Consider the following 20,868-nt stretch of genomic DNA (forward strand, 5'->3'; position numbering starts at 1 on the left):
GTATATACATATATGTATTGTAGGACTACAGCAGGAAATAAGCTGAGGGGGAAAGACGGTTTGATAAAAGAAATAATAAAGAGATGACTATTACGCCTAGTGGGAGGGGCTATGGGGTATAAGAGAAGGCGGTCAGGGCCCACCTGTTGTCTTTTTTCCAGTGAGCTGTTACAGAGAGGGTAACATGCAGACTGTGTTTTGTATATAGATGTTTGTTTGAGCTGACTTAAGTCAGTTCTATTTTCTTTGTAAATAACTTTTTGTGCACCTGGGAGGCCGGCAAAATAAATAAATTATCCACACTGAATGCTTTCCGACTACGCCTGTATTTGTTCGGGAGAAGTTTAGGAGAGGACCCCGCGACAATCATGAAACCAGAAGCAGGACAAAGAAGAGCCAGGACTGCTGGGCGGCTAAAACCCTCCATCAGACACGGATGGAGCAACATCCCACTCCCAAAAAGTCCAAAATGCTGTCCTCAGTTCACAGACATTTACAGAATGATGTTAAAAGGCGAGGCTGTACAGGAGCATTACAAAATTACACTTCTGATATGTGTTTGGTTTTCTGTCTTTGAGAGAATATGAGACTTGAAAATCATTGGATTCTGTTTTTATTTGTTTTAAACAGCATCACTACTTTGAGGTCGTAACATGTGGTCATGGAAAAAATATTTTTACCCCAGGGCAGCTGTGGCTACAACTGTAGCTGCCTCCACCAGTGTGTGAATCGGTGTGTGAATGTGTGTGTGAATGGGTGGATGACTGGGTGTGTAAAGCGCTTTGGGGTCCTTAGGGGGGACTAGTAAAAGCGCTATACAAATACAGACCATTTACCAAATATATCAAAAGTTTTGAAAGTGGGACAGGAACGCAGGATCCACAGCAGGTCTGCAGCTCTGTCGCTAGTTTCCTGTTTTACAGTTAACGTTGTCACTGGTTTCCACTAAACCTTTACTGTGGTCTCTGTGGTCGAGTCACTGTTTGAAAAATGGGACAGTGACAGTGTCAGACAGCCGTGGCACTGATCCTGCAGCTTCAACAGATCGCTGCACTGGAAGAATGTGATTGGTACATAGTGTGAGTCAGTTCAGGTTAGTATGAACGTCTGCCCTTTTCCAAAATAAATGTGGGAAATTTTCTTTATCCATGTGTGTTTGGTGAAAAATAAAGTTGACAAGTCGCTCAGAGAGAGATCAAAGATGAGGTTAGGCCACCTTTTGGATTCCACACGAGGAGCTGATGAAGATGCAGAGTCACCAAAGTGACGGGAGAAAGTTCTCCTGTGTGAGACACAGCAGTCACATCAAAAGCAGATAAATGGTGAAGTCACCTGAGTCAGTAGCTGTTTTTCCCCAGAGTCGAGTGTTCATTCACCCACATCAAAACAGGTGCTGCTGGTGTGGTTAACTGATGAGAGAAGCTGAAGTCTCTGCGTGACAGGGCTTCCTTGTTGACACCAGTGGGAAATGATCAAAGGTAAAACAACCGGTGTGATAAACCACGAAGTGTTTTATGTGTTTAAGTTCAGTTTAACTGCTATTCGAACGTTGTGGACTGTTTCCCGCCATGAAGAAAGAAAAGACCAACAGTGTCTGACAGAACATGAGAGTGTGCTGAACTGGATCAAATTATTACTGAGAATGAAATACCATGACCTCATGAACTACAGTAAACTAAGAATGATGATGATGAGTAGAAGGAAGAAGACGACCCACAAACTCCCTCCTCAAATGCCTGTCTCCTCAAGGTCAGCTTTGTTTCACTCAGCAGTTCCACCTCAACAACGCCGTGTGGTTCAGTCGAATTTTCCCGTATCAGTTATAGTTTCCCTGCTTTCTTTCTTTCTGGTTGTTTCTGCCCTCCCGTGACCATCCTAGAGCCTGTCTCTCTGCCTGTTCCTGCTCACAGAGAGGCTTGTACCCTGCCTTCCCCTGCACCCTTTCCAGTTCCCTGAATGGTGGTCGCTGTGGTCCAGTCAGTCCCAGTTGCCTAGAGCAGCTAGGGCTCCGCTTGTCCCTGCAACCATATCAGTTCCTCAGGTAGCAACAGCTAGTGTCCAGCTGTCACCTGCTCCCATGCCTGCTCCCAGCGTGAGGACATCCAAGGCCCAGTCCACCTTTGCACCCTGGCTGGTGTCCAACTACTTCCCATGCCTGTCCCTACTCCTAGGGTGACAGTGGCCAAGACACAACCTATCCTTGCACTCGCACCCATTCCTTGGATTGGGACAGCTGTTCAGCCAATCCCTTCACAGTACCTGTTCTAAGCGCTCAACGAATCTTAATACACCATGGAAGCACAAGCAACAGGGGTGGGGGTAAGCCGGTGTAGACAGCACATCTGGTCCTGTAGCATGCGCTGGGCCCAGATCTGCCCCCTGACCTCGGCCTTGGAGATAAGCATGCAGAGGTGTTTGGGGTGCAAAGGATGGGAACGAAGATTCTAAACACAGTCTGTTATCATGGAGAAAGGTCTTGTTGTCCAGCTCCAGCCTTGAGGCCACAGCTGGCGCCAATGTGGTAGGCGCATGAGATGGTAGTGATTTTCCTTTAGTGCAAAAACTGCATGCCAATTTTACAGTTGCTCTAGATGTCCGTCACTGGTCTCTCAATCTCCAAGATGTTATTACTATTATTATTATCATGTTATTACTATTACTAAGCTCTTTTTAGCGGCTATTTGACCACAAACAGCTGGTGCAGTTTTGCTAGATTAACCCAATGATTTAAAATCATGGTTGACATTAAATATTTTGCATGTAAATGATCAAAGAACGTAGATTTTACGATTTGAGCCCCGTCATTATCTTTAGGGTGACCTTAGCCGTTTGGAAAACTCCAGAACTTCCTGATTAAAAAATTTGCAAGTGATTTCTTTCATGGCAGTTTTTCATTTGTGAAACAAATCAATTCCGTTGTAAAAGCCAACTTCTTCCAGCTCAGGGCAAAAAATAAGAACATTTTGTAATCTGCTGACTTTAGAAAGTTATTCATGCATTTATTTAATCCAGGCTTGATTACTGTGATAGTCTTTATTTTGGTATCAGCCAGGCTCTGCTCTCTCATCTTCAGCTTGTTCAGAATGCTGAATCCCAGTGGGATAAGGTAGAGATTTCCTGTCCTCTGTTGATTTCCCCTCCACGATATTCATTTGATCTTAATGCGCCTTGCTGCTGCATTTATGGTGGCCCATGAAGGATTCGCGAGACCCATCCTTCAAATCTGGGGAGACAGAGGACGCATTTGTGGGCCACATTTGGAGGAGCCTTCAAATATGAACAACCTTCATCGCCTCACTGTGACGTATTCGGCCTACAAATGCGGCCTCTGAATTTGGCAACAGCCAAAGACTATGTGACTGTAACATTAAATTAACAGTGTCTTTAAATGACCTTTGACCTTTAGTGACCTCTTACCTTCAGTGACCTCTGACCTCCTGTTGCAGGTGTGTGTGTGCTGCTGCTGTCTGCACTGCAGGTGAGTTGATGAAGTGAACCATGGTCCAGGACAAACACTGAGTGTAAACACTGAAGTGCTTCACTCATCTGTCACAGATAGACACTAACAGAGTGTGAGCTCTCACTGACTGACTCTCAAATCAAATCTGTTCAGGTCTGTCCACAGTTTCATGTGTTGTTTAGGCGACAGGAAGAGTTCACTCATCTTCTTTTGTGTTTTGGTTTTATTTGATATTTGTTTGTCATGTTGTGAAGAGGAAATCAAGTAGAGATGTTTTCAGTTTCTGTAACATGATGGTTTGTATAGATATCAGCCAACAATCATCAGATATCAGCTTTCACTCAGGAAACCACAGCTGCTAGCTGCATGTACTAAATGTTTGTCTGACCGGCCTTTGTTGTATAGTCTTCACTTCCTCTTCTGTTTACAAATTTTCCATCATGTCAACTGAGTCAAATTTAATTTCTCTCAGAGTTTGTATGCTTTGTTACTTTCTGATGATGAGCTTCAAATATGAGCAAAGTGAGACTCAAACAGGACGTAAACCTGCAAATAGAATCCATGAAACAGCTTTTTCACACTGTTCATCCCACAGCTGAGGTGGAATAAACATCTAACCTTCAAGAATGTGCTTTTTTATTTTGCAAGACCTGCCTGCAGTACCTTTACTGTCCACTTACCCAAAGCTGCTGAGAGCCTGAGTGGGGAGCATCAACTCAAACAAACAACAAATCAGTGGAGTTTACTGGTGTGTCATTCCGTTACAATCGAGGTGAGTGGCTGCAAATTTCCACCAGGTTCTTGAACCTCTTTCATATCCGCCCCAAGCAGGCCCATAATCTCTTCATCTGCTCCACTCACCTGGAGCTGATTTTTGGCAATCAGGCTGGAGATATTTAAGCCTCACACTGACGTTCCTTCTCCACCAGTTAGTCAGCTACTCCATGTTGGAGCTGGCTTTTATGTCCCCTGTTCTCGTGTGCCTTAGTTTTCCACGTCTCTTACTCTACCTTAAGCTCATCCCTTGGACCTCGAACAACTTACCTTCACTCTGGAAATCTCTCCGTGCCTCACCGGCCTGCCATCCCGCTCCATCCAAACCTGTGGAACGTAGATCAGCCAGCTCACACCATCCAACTCACCTGGACTCACACTGCCCCTCCCTCAAAGCGTTTTTCACTCCAACTCCCAGTGAGCTATAAATACAGCTAAACTTACCCTCTCCAGTGTTTCCCCTTCTTCTAACTCCGTTCTCCTGACAGCTAGACCTAAGCTGTCACGCTCCAGTTACCCTTCCAGCCCAATTTCCGCTTTTGGTCCACAACCACGTTACCAGGTTTCTCACGCCAAATCACTGTTACATTCTGTGTGGCTGTTTTCTGCTACTGCCAAGTGTTAACCTGTGCTAGACCAATAAATGTTGTTAAACCCTGCTTCTCCTCCAGGGTTCTGCTCAGTTCTGGCCCTCATGACACGTTCATTTAATCATCAGAATAACAGCACGCTGTTTTAATTTTTATATAAAGAAAGGATCCTGACATCCTGACACTTCCTGAAAAGACAGGAAGTGATGTCACTCTACGCTGCAAAGACAAAACTGGTGGCATAGTCACTGCTTATTTCTACTTTAATGGACAACTAACCAAAACAGCATCATGATTAATGTGCAGCAGTCTGATGAAGGTCTCTACAGATGAATTTGGATCATCTCCTCAGAGTTTTCTGAGGGTCAAAGGTCATAACACTGACATCACTTCCTGTATAAAGACAATCTGCTGAACTGATCATAAACTGACTGAACTTAGCTTTATCATGTCTCCTGCAGGTCCTCCAACCACAGCCTCCGTTACAACAACAAACACTCACACCACCTATTCTCCTCCTCCAGCTCTTTCTTCTTCCTCCTCCTTCATCATCACAGTCATGGCTGCTGTGGTTTTTCTGGCCGTTCTGGTTTTGGTTCAACTTCTATGAAAGAAACACAGAAGTATGAAGTCTATCAGACACTACATCAGTTCTTCTGGGTGAAGCAGCTGATTTAGCTGATTACACCTGAGACAATCTAAGGTGGCCAACTAGACGCTGTTTAACAAGTACACGTTTACCTGTTTTCTGACAGGTGATGTAAATGTGAGATAAAAACAGAACCAGAGGAAGAGAACTAAATATTTATATCTGCAAAGAGGTCATTAAGAGTAACTGTGTCTGTTTCTACATTGAAACTGTGACACTAACCTCTGTCCTGAAGGTCATTGACCGAATATTGATCATGTGAGTCATCACACGAGCAGAGGTGTGAATACAGGCGTAGGTCATTACAGGTGAACAGGTGAAGCCTCCATGAGACATTGATCTCAAGACTACTGAAAAACGTGATCTTCTTCACAGTGCTGCTTCAGCTCACTGACGTTTATGTACGTTATGCACAGCTCTCTGAAATCCCACCAACACATTTCATTCAATGTTAGGGTCTCGGCTTTGGACTATCGCAGCACCTCAATTTCAAAAATGGACAAATGAACAAAAGCATTTTGTTCTCTGACATTCAGACTGTCTCTAAACATTCTCAGTAAAAAAAAAATTACAAATAATCTGAGTTCAGTTCAACAGACAGAAACTCAAACTCAGTCCTTCACTCACTCATACACAACAACACTGACGTCGCCACACAGGTGAGAACGAAGGTAGGCTGGGCGTACCTGTATGTGGACTAACCACAGAGGTCCAGAGAATCATGAACAAATGAATTCATCTTTAGAAAGTGAACAAATCCTGACTGTGGTTTGTATTTATGCACCAAACAACAGTTGAGAGCAGCCAGTCTGTTGGGGGTCACTGGGTGGGGTACTCAAGGGTTCTTCATCCAGTGAATCTTTGGAGACTTTAGAGCTCATGTGGACAATGACAGTGAGACCTGGGTGGCGTGACTGGGCACATCATGCGAAGGCCCAGGTCTTTGGGGCCTACAGACACCACAAAAGAAGAAGATCAAATGGAAAATGAATGATGGAAACTGAGGTCAGAGCTGCAGACTTGCTGGTGAGGAGAGGTAATGATCTTCAGGCAAGGCAAGCGCTGTTCAGTCCTCTCCTCATCTTCCTCGTGCTCCTTTGTATATTCCATGTAGCATTAAAGGCACAAATGAGTTTAAACAGGTAAAGTCAGGTAAATGGATCCTGGTTATTGATTCAAAGTGACTAAAGTCAGTAAAGATAAATGTTTAGGCTTTATTGTGTCAGTCAGACAAACATTAACAGTAACCTGTCTCTTCTATCAGACACAGAGATGAGTGATGACATCAGAAATAAACCTGAGTGCAAACAAAGGGAAATGTTTCTTCTGTGAGCTGTGTGACGTTAGCACTGACCAGCAGAGGGCGTCGGAGTCACATGATTGAAAATAAAGGCATAAATTGTCCAAAATTAACTTTCTTTATTTCTGTTCCCTTTATGTGTCTCCTTTCATCTTGCCTCCTTGTCTCCTCCCTCCTTCCACCATGTCTTCCCCACTCTCACATTCTTACTTCTCCAGTCTCATTGTTCCTTCCTCCTCTATGTATGTCTCCTTCATCGCTTCTTTACTCTATTTACCCTTCTCTTCTTTCACTTTATCTCCTGCCTCCTCCTATGTTGCCTCTATCTTCTTGTCTCAAAGTTTCCTTCATCCTTCACTCCTCCTTCGTTGCCTACTCTCTCCTTGTCTCATTTATTTCACTATTCTTTATTTTCTTCTTTTCAGTTTCCTCCTTGTCTCTCATTGGTTCCTGCCTCCCTGTCTCCTCCTCCCTTGACTGTGAGGATTCGTGAAATTGAAACATGTTCAACACAAACTGATTCTCCACAGACATCTATGGGCTCAAATTGTGGTCATAAATATTTTGTACTTATAAATCTGACCAACTAGTTGTGAACTGAGTTTTGTAACCTTGTAAACCAAAATATCTAAAACATTTATGTTTGTGCATCTATAGATGCAAATTGGTGTGTGTGCAAAAAAGATTTGGGTTTTTTTGTTTGTTTTTTTAAAAGAAAGAAAAGAAAACTAATAATAACAATAATTATTATTGTTACCAGCCTAATAATAATTAGGCTGAAGAACCAACAATTTTAGCCCATAAGAACCATAAGAATGAACTACCTCCAGGACCTGAAGCTCAGTAAAGCACCCCTCCAACAGCCAAACCTATCTGTTCTCTCATTGGATTGTTAAATTTGTGATTGACATGACGTTAACCAATCAGCTGAAAGGAAGAAAAATTCAGTCAAAATTTGTACTTTGAGGTTGTGTGATCCCCTTAAAGTCTGAGCACACCCTTCACTCCCTAATATTTAAATATGGGGACCACTACCCGAGTCAGAGAGTCAAGGGCCCCAGATATGCAACGTTGCAAAGGCCTGTCAACCAAGTGAGCCCTACAACATCGAGAGCCTTCAGGAACTCAAAGTGAATCCCATCCACACTACAGGCTCTGCCACCAACCAGGTGTTTAATTGTGTGGATGCTTTAAGCATCCACACTATTGAGTTCCTGTTTCTCTTTAATCTTTATACTTTATTATTCTAGTTGCTTCTGTACACTTTTTGGCACTTAACTACTTCCACAATTTTCAGCCGATTTTCACCGTTCAAATTTTAAACTATGCTGATATTTTTTGCTAATGCCGGCTATATCTTTTGGTGCTCATAACTTCTATAATTTTTGAGATATTGAATTTTTTTTGCAATATTTTTGCCCATTGAAATGAATGGAACACATTATCAATGTGGTCACTTATTTCTGCTTGCCGGGCTGAGCTGTGTTTTAGCTCAGTGAGATGAGCATCCGTTCTCAGACTGGGAGGCCCGGGTTCAAATCCTGCTTATGGCAACATTTCGTTCAGTTAACAGTTAAACTTTTTTAACTCTTTTCAACACAAATTTCAGCTTTTTCATCCCTTTTCAGCAGAATTTTCAGTTTTTTCACCACTTTTCAGCACAAATCCCAGCTTTTTCAGCTGTTTTCAGCAAAAACCTCTTTTCAGCAGAATTCTGCTGATTGAACTGTTTTCAGCAAAGTTTTAGCCTTTTCACCTCTTTTCACCTCAATTCTCTGCAGCTTCTGCTCATTTCAGCAGAATTGTCAGTCTCTCCACCTCTTCTTTGTGAGAAAGAGTTTGGGGCAGTGAGATGAGTAGCTTCCTTGAGACTAGAAGGGCCAGGTTTGAATCCTGCTCAGGGCAGCATTTTTTTTTTCAACTTTTTTCAGCAGACAGCTTCAGCTTTAAAGCATCCACACTGCATTTTCGCAGGAAATGCAAATTTTTCTAGTTGGTTCATTGATTCCAGACTCACTTCCCTTACAGAAGATCATCTGTGGGATTAAGGACGGCTTAAAAAAGTCTTCATACCCCTTGAAAATTGACACATTTTTTCACCTTAAAACCACAAACTTAAATGTTTTTATTTATGTTTTTAGTAATAGGCAGAGGCTAGCCTGTTTGGCACCCTGGGCAAACACTCCATTAAAAAAAGATGATCTGATGTCTTCTCTGCTTAATAAGGTAATTAAAGAAGCACTGACACATTTTTCTGTATGTTTTTACATAATTCCACCATTTCTGGTTATAGATGCAGAAACTTCATGAAATGAAAAATCTTCCTGATCACAACCTCACTCTTTTTCTAAATGACTTCTGCATACTATTGTGAATAAAAAATGAAATCTGAGATTTGCGAAACAGTTCTTTCTGTTGTTATTTACATTTTACGAAGGCCCCCAGATCTTGTGTAACTGGGTTTGTAAAGGCAGTTGTTCAAGCTCAGCAGCCTTGCAGTGACAGTCGGTCACAGGACTTTCATAGCGATCTGAAACTGCAGCTTCCCAGTGAGAAGCTTACAGGTAGTCACAGGGGTCATAATTTAATAAAAAGATTTACTCAATCTAGCCTTCCCTAGTTATTGTCTGTATCCTGTAAATGTTCTTTTATGTATTTTTAATTATTTTATTTTATTGTTAAATAATCTCCTAGTCGAGTTGTGTTTGTATTTTCTTTTACATATTTTCACTGCACTGCAGCAAATTAGTGCGCTCCACCTGTTGGTGTATTTATTGGCTTTTAATGTTTCCCTCCTATAAATGATCGTATTACTGTAAAACACTTTGGGGTACTGCTGGTTTTAAATGTGCTAAATAAATAAAGTTGTATTCTCTTTGTTATTTCCTGTTCTCAGAAGGAGCATTGAGCTGTTCATAGACTGCATGAACTGCAGTATTAGCAAACTGCACATATAATTTATGTCCACTCAGGACTGTATGCTTGTCTTTCCACGTTCATATGTATATTTATATTTAGTCCCATGTCTCTGTATTCATCTGTGTATCTTAATAGTTTTGTTATCATATCTCTGTTTCTATACTAATTTTATATGTTGTTTCTTGTATATTTGCTGCTATGATAACTCAGTTTCCCTCTGAGATCAATAAAGTTTCTCTGATTCTGATGAAGACGAGTGTATTAGAAACAGCTCGTCCTTGTGGAGAAGCAGCAGCGTGACGAGCTGATGATGTTAACAGGGAAGTGGTGAAGCTGAAGGTATCACTCTGCTGTCGGTCTCCAACATGACAACATGCCGACTTCATCTGTCGCTCTGCTCCTCGGTGAGTCAAACCCTCCCTTCTTCAATTCTTTATCACAGCTCCAACACACACTAAAGGTCAAAGGTAAAGAGCCTATTTTCAGCAGCTGGAAGCTCTCGCTGATAGTTTCTCTCACATGAAATCTGTTCAGATCTGTTGGTTTTGTTTTCCTTAGTGAGAAGAAGTGATCACTACTTCTTTTGTTTATCTAAGGCTGGTTGTATCTGATATTTGTTTGTGTGTTTGGACACAAATCAAGTAGTGTATTTCCTGTAAGCACCTCATATTTAACTGGAGTGTATGAAGATACAGCAAATGACAGAAAACTGTTTCAACTGCATAAACTCTTTAAAATTTAGAAGTTTAACTCTGCGTTTCTCTGTCCTGTAATCTGGACTGACTCACAGAGCTGAAGCTTCATGTCGTGTCTGTAAGAGAGGAAAGTGACCTGTTTTCATCAAACATTAACCTTTACTCAGGAAACCACGGCTCCTAGCTGCATGTACCACATGTTCTCCTTATCTGCCTGTTGTAATCATCACTTCCTCTGTTCAGACCAGATTGACTGAGTCTAACTAAATGACTGAAGATAGTTGGTTTTTCAGAATTAACGTCGGATTTTCCTCATTTTCTGTATGCTTTGTTAATTTTCTGATGGCGATTTAGACGAGCGGGACTCAAACGACTGTAATGTTTACTAAACAGATTTTTCAGGTTGCTCACTCAGCAGCTGATATTGCCAAAGTCGCCTAACTTTAATCCAGTGATCTCGGTGATTGGGCCTAACCTACCTTCGGCAGCACTGGCTATGGGAACCTGCTAATGTTGGGTTTAATGTTGTGATTAGTAGAATCTGTAGTTTTTTACTTACTGAACAACTACTTAGAAACCTGCAGACGTATCAATACAAAAGAATTAGGGCCTGCAAAACAAGCAGGTCAACCCCAGCAGTTTTAACTGGTCCTGATATAAAACTGCTAGGACAGGTTACTCTCTCCTGGGAAGTTGGCTGCAGCCATGCGGATTTCTGAATGGAAGAGATCCATGTACATGCCGATTTTTTTATCATCCAATGCATTAAAAAACAATAGTCATAAATAAAGTGTTTTGGCTTGTGATTCCTAAATAAACACACTAACACTAGCTACACATTTTTAAAGGGTGCAAATCCAAGTCTCCTATTCAGTGACTCTGGTCTCCAGAGCTGAAAATAGGTTTGAGGTTCTTTTGAGAATTCTGAAGTTGGTTTAGTCTAAAATGCCTGAGTTGAGAGCAGGTTCGTGTAATTTCAGAATTTCTACCTAAAAAGAAATTAAAAGGAAAAATAGTCCATTTGAATTCAGCTCGAGCATTTTACACCAAATCTGCTTGATCAGGTTTGAATGATGTTTCCAGAACCACACAGGAACAGATTACAATTCCCTGCCCTCTGACCTTCAGTGACCTCTGACCTTTAATATCCTCTGACCTTCAGTGACCTCTGACCTGTTGCAGGTGTGTGTGTGCTGCTGCTGTCTGCACTGACTGTTTGTGCAGGTGAGTAGATGAAGTGCACCATGGTCCAGGACAAACACTGAGTGTAAACACTGATAGAAACTGTCCGTCTGTCCTCCAGTCTCTCTGAGCGTCAGTCCAAACCTTCAGCAGTTCTTCACAGCAGCCTCAGTGTCTCTGACATGTGACGGTCAGCTGGGCTCTGATGGATGGACGGTGAAGAGGGACACAGGAAGTGGGACTGAGTCATGTGGAGCAGGTGGGCGGGGCTTCGGGAGGATAAATGGTCCATCCTGTGTTTTTGATGAGTTCAAGCCAGTCAGTGGAGTTTACTGGTGTGAAGGTGAAGCTGGAGAGAAGAGTGAAGAAGTCAACATCACTGTATCAGGTAATGAAGTCATTCATTTCATCAGACTAACAGCACACTGTTATACCACCTCTACATCACTCTGTGGGTCTTTTCTTCAGATAAACATGTGATCCTGGAGATCCCTGCACTTCCTGTGAGGACAGGAAGTGATGTCAGTCTACGCTGTAAATACAAAATTGGTGGCACAGTCACAGCCTATTTCTACTTTAATGGACGTCCTGTTGGACCTACATCAGAGAAACTCATCACCATTAACGTGCAGCAGTCTGATGAAGGTCTCTACTGGTGTTCTACTGATGAGTTTGGATCATCTCCTCAGAGCTTTCTGAGGGTCAGAGGTCAGAATACTGACATCACTTCCCGTCTGCTGAGCTGATGATAAATTAACTGAATCAGTGTCATTATCTCTCCTGCAGGTCCTCTTCCTCCCACAACAACAACAACAACAACAACAACAACAACAACAACAACAACAACAACAACATACACTGATGTCTCCCATCCACCTTCTCCTCCTCTTCCTCCTCCTCCTCTCCAGCCCTTCATCATCCCAGTCGTAGCTGCTGTGGTTTCTCTGGTTCTTGCGTCTCTGGTTCTGGTCCGGGTCCTTTGGAAGAAACACACAGGTATAGAGTCTGTCTGACCCAACTGAGCACTTGTAAGTGAAGCAGTATACATGTATGTATGTGTTGTATGGGATCAGTGATTCTTGGTCTTATCACTCTCATGCTGCCTTCATGGCTCTGCCTAGTCCACAATGAGGCTCCTTCAAATGATGTCACCTACTCTGAGGTCACCAGTAGAGAGGCATCCAATAAGATGCCAGTCATCCAACCAGAAATGGTTTACTCCACCCTGAGGACAAACACTACAGGTACGGAAATGAGGGATAAAAGCAGGAAAACTAGAGATACACTTAGGTTAATACATCTTTTGTGATGTTGTATAAATAAAGCCACAATGCAATGATTTGTGTATCTTATAAAAGCATATTTTAATAAATAGAACACAGTAAAGGGATTGAATGCACAAATGGAGAAAAAGCAGGTGGTCCCAAAGACAAACAGGTGGAGGTACACTTCCTGAAACTGTGTCTGTGAGCATTGTTCACCTGCCTTCCACAAATGCAGGTTGAAGCTCTATAATGCAAAGAAGAACCACATGTGAGCATGCTCCAGAATCAGCCTCTTCTTTGTGGTTTTCTTATCTCAGCTTATTTTTTATCTCATGATAAAATATGGGTTTGTGAGATTTGCACATCATTTAGTCTGTGTTTGCACAGTGTCCCTGTGGTTTTTAAGAATTGGAGTAAACTGTGGTCGTGGAAACATTGACTTATATTTTCCTCAAATGCATCAAAACAAAGAGGAACTGTGACTCAACGGCTTCAAGCGTTATGAAACATAAACTTTCTTTAGTTTCCTGTCTGACAGTAAAACATGTTACTGGTTTCACATCTGAACCTTACTGTGGTCTCACTGCTCGAGTCGCAGTTTGTAAAAATGGGTCAGTGTCAGAGAAAACCATGGCAGCAATCCTGCAGCTCAGTCAGAACGCTGAAATGGAAGGAAGTGATTGGTGTATGATGTGGAAGATTAGTGTGTATGACACGCTGCAGCACGAACTGTCTGATTGAACTCCAGTGTGAAAATGATTTGGGGAGATTTTGTCACAGCATGCAGCAGCACACTATGAATTTGAGGAGTGGACCCAAAATCCTGACACGAATGAACATAGAAGATAAACAAAAGGGGAGCTGTCTAACAAGGCTGATAAAAACATCTGAAAATAAAAGGCAGAGGTGAAGCTAAACAATAACATAAGCGTGGAACATGAAAGCACAAGCCACCGATGTTTCACTGGCATGTAAGTTTGGGGTTATACACATAAAAACAGGGGTTAGGCAATAAAGACTCTGTGAAAGAGACGATGAAGAGAGAGAAGAATTTGTTCAAGAATTACACCTCGTAGTAGAAAGGAGCTGAGGAAGACTCACTTTGATTGACGAGGATGTTTCAGTTCACTGTGTTGGGGCAGCAGTCAGATGTAAAAGCACGTACATGGTGAAGTCACCTGAGTTTGTAGTTCCCAGAGTCGAGTGTTTATTTTCACCCACATCAGAACAGGTGCTGCTCGTGTGGTTAGCTGATGAGAGAAGCTGAAATCTTTGTGTGACAGAGCTCCCTTGTTGTGACCATGAAGTGTTTTATCTGTTTACCTTTAGTTTAACAGCTGTTTGAATGATGTGGAGTCCAAAGAGTGCATGTCAGCAGATACTGAACCTGAAGCTTTGCTGAATCATATTGTTTCACATTGTTCTTCAGTGTTATCAATAAAAAAAAAAAATAGTTTGACTTGAGTTCAGCAGACAAGGTTTGATGGGAACTCCAAGTTCACAGTGAGATGAAAATGAATCCCAGATGTTCGGTCACACAGCGGCTTGTTTCTGTCTTTGATTCCTTCAGCGCAGTGACCAACGTGCATGACTGTCCCATTTTTACAGAAGGTGGAGGAACCACAGACGCCACAGAAGAAATTAAAAAGTGAAAGAAACGACGAGTTTCTCTGTGTAAACAGGAAGCTGAGGACAGACCTGCAGAGCTCCTGTGGACACGTTTCACTGTGTCGGTCTCACCGTTGGAACATTTACAGACAGTCATCAGCTTCCTCCTTTCTTCATTCACTCCCATTTAATCCAATCAATGGAGTCATGGTGGCAGCAAGTGAGGAAGGCGTCCTGTTTCCAGTTCCTTCAGAGAAACCAGGAGGAGGAACTGAAGACATCAAACTGCTGCTGGTTTGAGTCTCTGCAGCTTGAACTCTGACAAAGGTCGTCTACGATGGAGCTGCTTCCTTCATTTCAATCTGATCAATACTCTGAACTCCTGCTGTAATTTCAGCAGGTGTGATTTAACACAGATTTAATGAACAGACAGATCTGCATCGATCAGGAACTTTCCTGTTTATATCAGGAAGAGAGGGGGCACACTTAATTATCTCTTTGGGTACAGCCAGTGATTTTCAGGAGGGGCCCAGCAGTAATAAATGCATCAACTAGTTTTTCAGCATTTTACTCTAAGATGGGAAGTTCTGTTTTTGGAGACAGCAGAATCTGAATGCTTCGTTATCTTTGATTTATTTAATATTCTTATTGGTATCTGAATATTGTGCTGGAGTGGACAGGGGTTAAGGGAAAAAAGGCCCACTCCAACAACACAAAGCACACTTAAATCATACACAACGCCTGAAAGACAAAACAGACAAAACGCAAACAAATGTACATTTTTACAGAGTGTGTTTGTGAGTGTCTGTGTATGAGTGTTTGTCATGAAACGTACTTGAAAGGTGAAATTCTGTAATGACTGTAAAAATGTAATAATTATGATGCGATTAAAAAGGAGAAACAAAGGCTGCACAGCACATCCAGGTCCTGCCAGCTGTGGCTCTGCAGCTCATGTCCCCAAAGGACAGAGACGACTGTACTGCTTAAGTGGAACGAGGCAGCTTGAGTGATTAATATGAAACTGATATGATAAAATACTGCAGAGGATGACACATATGACAGATTACAGTCGTAACCAAGAGCTTCAGTTTTATCAATGTTTAGTTTGAGAAAGTTTAAGGACAACAATGATTTAACTTCCATGAGGCAGTCGCAGCAGGAGATGGGTGGAATTATGTTTGTAAGAAATACACAGCTGAGTGTCGTCTGCATAAAAATGAAGGCTAATATTATATTTCCAATATATGTGGCAGATTTGAAGTGTGTAAATCATGAATAAAAAGGCCCCGATAGATAAAAATATTTGCTTTGAGTTTCTCTTTGAGTTCATTGGAGCAGCGGCTCGGCCTCACTGTGACGAAGCTGCTGGTGCTAACAGGGAAGTGGTGAAGCTGAAGCTGCTGTCAGTCGTCGTCTCCACAACATGAAGACTTCATGTGTGTCTCTGCTCCTCGGTGAGTCAAACACTCATATTCATCCATTCATTTACTGTACTTCCACACTCTGTAAAGGAGAACACATCGTCAGCTCTCACTGACTGAGCTGAAACTTCCACTGAAATCAAATCTGTGTAGACCTGCTGGTTTGCTTCGTTTAGGAAGAGTTTGCTCTGCTTCTTTCTTTATTTGGTTCCACCTTAAAGCTGGTCAGCTGGACAGGAAACAAAACAAGATGATATTTATGTACGAGCATCACGTTTTAACTCGAACACACAAAGACTCAGTGAATAACAGAAAACAGTTTCAAACTTGCTGGTTTATAGTAATGAAAGTTTGTTTTTACTATGATTCAAATTTGTCTCATTAACATCCAAAACCTGCTGAATGCTCAGAACTGAATCTAATGAAAGTCGAGCATGTCGACTGAGTCAGTGAAGCTTCAGTTAGTGTGTGTAACATGAAGGCAGACGACCTTATTCATGAAACAGGAAACCACAGCTGCTGCGTTAAGCTTCTTCTGATTGGGTCTGTGTGTAGACGATATTTCCTTTATTACGAACAAATTTTCCAATGTGTGGACAGAGTCAATAATCTTCCTGTGTCTCTCAGGACTCTGGAGCTTCACTGATCTGTTTTCAGATCTAAATGTTGCCAAAGTCACTGTTTGGGTCAGTTTAGGCACCAAACTCTAAATAAGCACGTAAAATGTAAGCCTGCATTAATAATGCATAAACATCAAATCCTCATTTACATGAGGTGACACATGTCAGCCATGCTGATGGTTTGTTTTCATGAGCGGTGCTTGATGACCTGTGATGGTACCCTCCTTTCATAAAGATGGTCCAGTGTGTGTTAAAATAAAAGAAACGATGAAGCTCCTTTCATCCTCAACTTGAAAAGCTCGATGATGCAGAGACTTCAGGAAATTAGAAAGTTTCCTGAAAGAAAAAACTATGTGACTATAACATCAGAGTGTCTCTAAATGACCTCTGACCTGTTGCAGGTGTGTGTGTGCTGCTGCTGTCTGCACTGGCTGTTTGTGCAGGTGAGTAGATGAAGTGCACCATGGTCCAGGACAAACACTGAGTGTAAACACTGATAGAAACTGTCCGTCTGTCCTCCAGTCTCTCTGAGCGTCAGTCCAAACCTTCAGCAGTTCTTCACAGCAGCCTCAGTGTCTCTGACATGTGAAGGTCAGCTGGGCTCTGATGGATGGACGGTGAAGAGGGACACAGGAAGTGGGACTGAGTCATGTGGAGCAGGTGGGCGGGGCTTCGGGAGGTTCAATGGTTCATCCTGTTTGTTTGATGAGTTCAAGCCAATCAGTGGAGTTTACTGGTGTGAAGGTGAAGCTGGAGAGAAGAGTGAAGAAGTCAACATCACTGTATCAGGTAATGAAGTCATTCATTTCATCAGACTAACAGCAGACTGTTATACCACCTCTACATCACTCTGTGGGTCTTTTCCTCAGATAAACATGTGATCCTGCAGATCCCTGCACTTCCTGTGAGGACAGGAAGTGATGTCACACTACGCTGTAAGAAGAAAATTGGTGGCACAGCCGCAGCTTATTTCTACTTTAATGGACGTCCTGTTGGACCTAAATCAGAGAAAAACATCACCATTAACGTGCAGCAGTCTGATGAAGGTCTCTACTGGTGTGCTACTGATGAGTTTGGATCATCTCCTCAGAGCGTTCTGAGGGTCAGAGGTCAGAACACTGACATCACTTCCTGTTTAAAGCCAATCTGCTGAGCTGATGATAAACTGACTGAACCAGCTTCCTCATCTCTCCTTTTTTTCTTTTTTTACCAAGTGGATCATCATGGCCTTGCCATATTGGTCCATTTGGTTGACCTTTATTATAATTATGAATTTATTTTATTATCAGTTGCAAACGGGACAGACATGGCTGTGGGATAGGACAGGGGGAAAGAATGAAAGAAAGAGAGGGAGAGAAAGAAAGAAATCCAAAGGGGAGAAGAGACGGTGAGAAGGGGGGGAAGAGAGAAAAAAAAAAAACAAACAAACAACAAAAAAAACTCCTGGGTCACCTGTATGGAGAAAAAAAAACAGAGGAGACAGCAAACAACAAAGAGCAACATAATAATAGAAAAAAAAAAGCACCATCACAATAAACTAGCTAGTCATAGATATCAATAGTTACTAAATAATAGACGATATTGTTCAGCACGCAAGATAGACAGCGCACAATGTGCTTTGAGGCAGCAGCCAAGAAAGCTGTAGTCCGCGTCTGTGAATACCCATGTGTGCATACCTGTGTGGATCAGCATGCTTGCATTCCAAAGGTTTCTCCATGTAATGATCTGCTAGAGAGTGTGCGGAGCCACAGCCCTGTCCTCTATGGTATCAAGCAGGTATGGAGGAGATCAAAACTCCAGACATCCAGAGGCCCCCAGAACACAAGAGACCAAGGAAGACCCACAGAGGGGCAGCCGCGCCACTGTCCCAGAAAGAGCTAAGGAGAGTCCCAGATGAGGGCTCACTCAGCAGCCGCGGAGCAGAAGCCAGGGGGAGTTGCAGTGACGCGCCCGTGAGCTCCGCCGGCAGCCAGCTGTGCCTGAGTGACCGAGCCACAGGCCGAGAGGCCGGGGGCACCCCACCTCCGAAATGGCCCGAGCGAGCCCCAATAAGCGGCCGCCAAGGAGTGAGCCGGTGTGTACCCGGACGCCCACCCCCAGATACAAAGAACCACCAATGCACCGACACCTGAGGGAGTCCGCCACCGGCAGGGGAAGTGGTGGTGGGTGGAGATAGGCCTCCAAACCTTGGAAGGCCCGAGATGTCCCCAGAGAGGTGGCGTCTGATACCCAACCTGACATATAGACACAGACATACAGGCACACACAGACACAAACATCCATTCCCACCCTCATGCTCTCATGTGCACTTCACACTCAACCGACGTGGAGACAAATATAAAGAGACGCTGTATACACGATCACACTCCCCAAGCGTACTCTACGAACCGGGTCTAGGTACCCTTGCCCCTGGAGGGGGGAACTGCACCCAGACCCAGGTGGTGTTACCCTTTTCCCTGCGGTGGGGAGAGGCAGACCACCCCGACTCCGCAGCAGCAGGGAGGCCCCACACTCCAGACCGCAGCCGGACGGCCAACTCCTCCTCCTAGCCCCCCCGCTCCAGCAGGCCACAGAGAACGGGGGTGAGAGAAGACTCCAAACCTCCCTCCACCCGCTCATTGTAGTGTTGATGCATGTGTGTTCTAAGGTGCAATTAAAACCCAGGAGGGCTTGGAGCTACCTGCCAGAGAGCAGCAGGTAAGCGCATAGTCCCTCCTGTTAGCCCTCAATGTCTACATGTATTTAAAATTGAGAGGTGGGCAACGATGCCAGGGGTGAGGTTGTACACCCTGATGGTAACTTGGACTCCGTGTAGCGTGCCCACCCCCAAGATCCTATATGTATGTGTAATGAGGGTGTGAGTAATGTGAATGTCTAAGTTGTGGGATAAAATTGAGGCAGAGGCAGCCAGAAGGGGACAGAGGGGGGGGGTAGCCTCCTCTGCATCCTGGTGACATACCCCTACTCCAAGGCCCTGCATGTGTGGGTGGTTGTGGTGGAGCGGGAGGAGGGAGGCAGCTGGAGATGGGGAGGGAAGGAAGGGAGGGGCAGGTGACCCCTCCCTGGGGCCAGCTCCCCCGCTGACCCCCCAAATTATACATTTATTGCTTCCTCATCTCTCCTGCAGGTTCTGTGACACCAATCTCTGTTGCAACAACAGAAAGAGCAACAACAACAACAACCACCATCACCACTCATATCTCCCATCCTCCTCCTCCTTCCTCCTCCTTCCTCCTCCTCCTCGCGTTCAGCAGGAGGCGTGGATGATGAGCGGCGATAAACTTGCGAGAAGCAAGTTATGCTCAACTCCACCGGTGGAATCTGACAGCGTGGAAAAGTGTGAAAACATCCATGATCACCAACGGATTTCGAAGGGCTGGACTGCTGCATGATGGAGAGGAGGACACCGCCACGGCCCTTCTGAGGGTGTTCGACTCTGACACTGACAACGAGGATTTCTTTGGTTTTGAAAGTGACAACGAAGGAAAGAAGCGGAGAGTGGATGACGAAGCCACCCTGAGCCTGTTCGTATCCGACACTGGAGAAGAGGACTTTGGTGGTTTTAGTGCGCAGGAAGAAGAGAAAGATGGTGAATGACTGACTTTTCTTCTTGTTAAAGCCGTGTCGCTGCACCTGAGCCTAAAAGGTAGTTGTTATATTTCCACTGTAGTGTCAATACACTATTAGAGCTTATGCCGAGTCAGACTGCACACACAATAGTTTGTTTACAAGTTGACTTCTTCTTTATTGGGATAACACAGAAGTAACACACACACATAACTGGGCGTGGTGCCCCCTACTGGCGATGGCTTGCATAGCACACAATAATTCTTGGTTCATACATAACAGTAGTCCGAAGCTATTTTTCTCGTGTGCTGTAGGTTATTGTTATGTACTACATTTGTTACTCATTTATGAAGCACAGTACATGTTTCGTACTTGTAATTACCGCTACTTGTACGTATACCTAAAAAGTTTTGCAAATATGTACCCATAACTTGTTTTTCAAAATATTAATAAAAGGGGTGTGTCTCCAAACAGCCATCTCTTTCCTGACAATTCACTTTGTGCATATTCTCTTACATATGATAAGTCAACATTGAAACACCTGCGGCTTTTAGTCACGTGCGGTAATGTATGTACAAAACAGGATTTTCCCCTGATTTTAGCTTGTGCGGCTAATATTCAGGTGCTCTTTGTAGTCCAGGAAATACGGTAATTTTCTTGAATTCTTAAACATTTTCACATGATATTAGTAGGCGGCTCCTTTACTAAACAGCTCCAACTGTTTGATTTGTTTGAATTTTACAGGACAGCTTTTTCCCGTGTTACTCATTCATTATGGAGCTACTGTAGTTAACATGTAATGCTTCTCTAAAACCCTG

At 43.3% G+C, this 20,868-nt stretch overlaps 2 protein-coding genes across 2 annotated transcripts; both read left to right on the forward strand.

Moving 5' to 3' along the window:
• Nucleotides 1-10,065: 10,065 nt before the first annotated feature.
• LOC146634851 (uncharacterized) lies at nucleotides 10,066-14,486 on the forward strand. Its single transcript, XM_085343164.1, has 7 exons — nucleotides 10,066-10,096; nucleotides 11,570-11,611; nucleotides 11,691-11,957; nucleotides 12,038-12,277; nucleotides 12,356-12,565; nucleotides 12,691-12,813; nucleotides 14,443-14,486. Exons 1-7 carry the CDS (start codon nucleotides 10,066-10,068, stop codon nucleotides 14,484-14,486), a joined length of 957 nt encoding a protein of 318 aa, XP_085199290.1.
• A 1,379-nt stretch (nucleotides 14,487-15,865) lies between these two features.
• LOC146634852 (uncharacterized) lies at nucleotides 15,866-19,750 on the forward strand. Its single transcript, XM_085349975.1, has 5 exons — nucleotides 15,866-15,896; nucleotides 16,885-16,926; nucleotides 17,006-17,272; nucleotides 17,353-17,592; nucleotides 19,611-19,750. Exons 1-5 carry the CDS (start codon nucleotides 15,866-15,868, stop codon nucleotides 19,748-19,750), a joined length of 720 nt encoding a protein of 239 aa, XP_085206101.1.
• Nucleotides 19,751-20,868: the final 1,118 nt, after the last annotated feature.

Source organism: Diplotaxodon limnothrissa, linkage group LG3, assembly GCF_057381915.1.
Source record: "Diplotaxodon limnothrissa isolate DT_005_m linkage group LG3, D_limnothrissa_male_GT1.1, whole genome shotgun sequence".
NCBI classification, from domain to species: Eukaryota; Metazoa; Chordata; class Actinopteri; order Cichliformes; family Cichlidae; genus Diplotaxodon; species Diplotaxodon limnothrissa.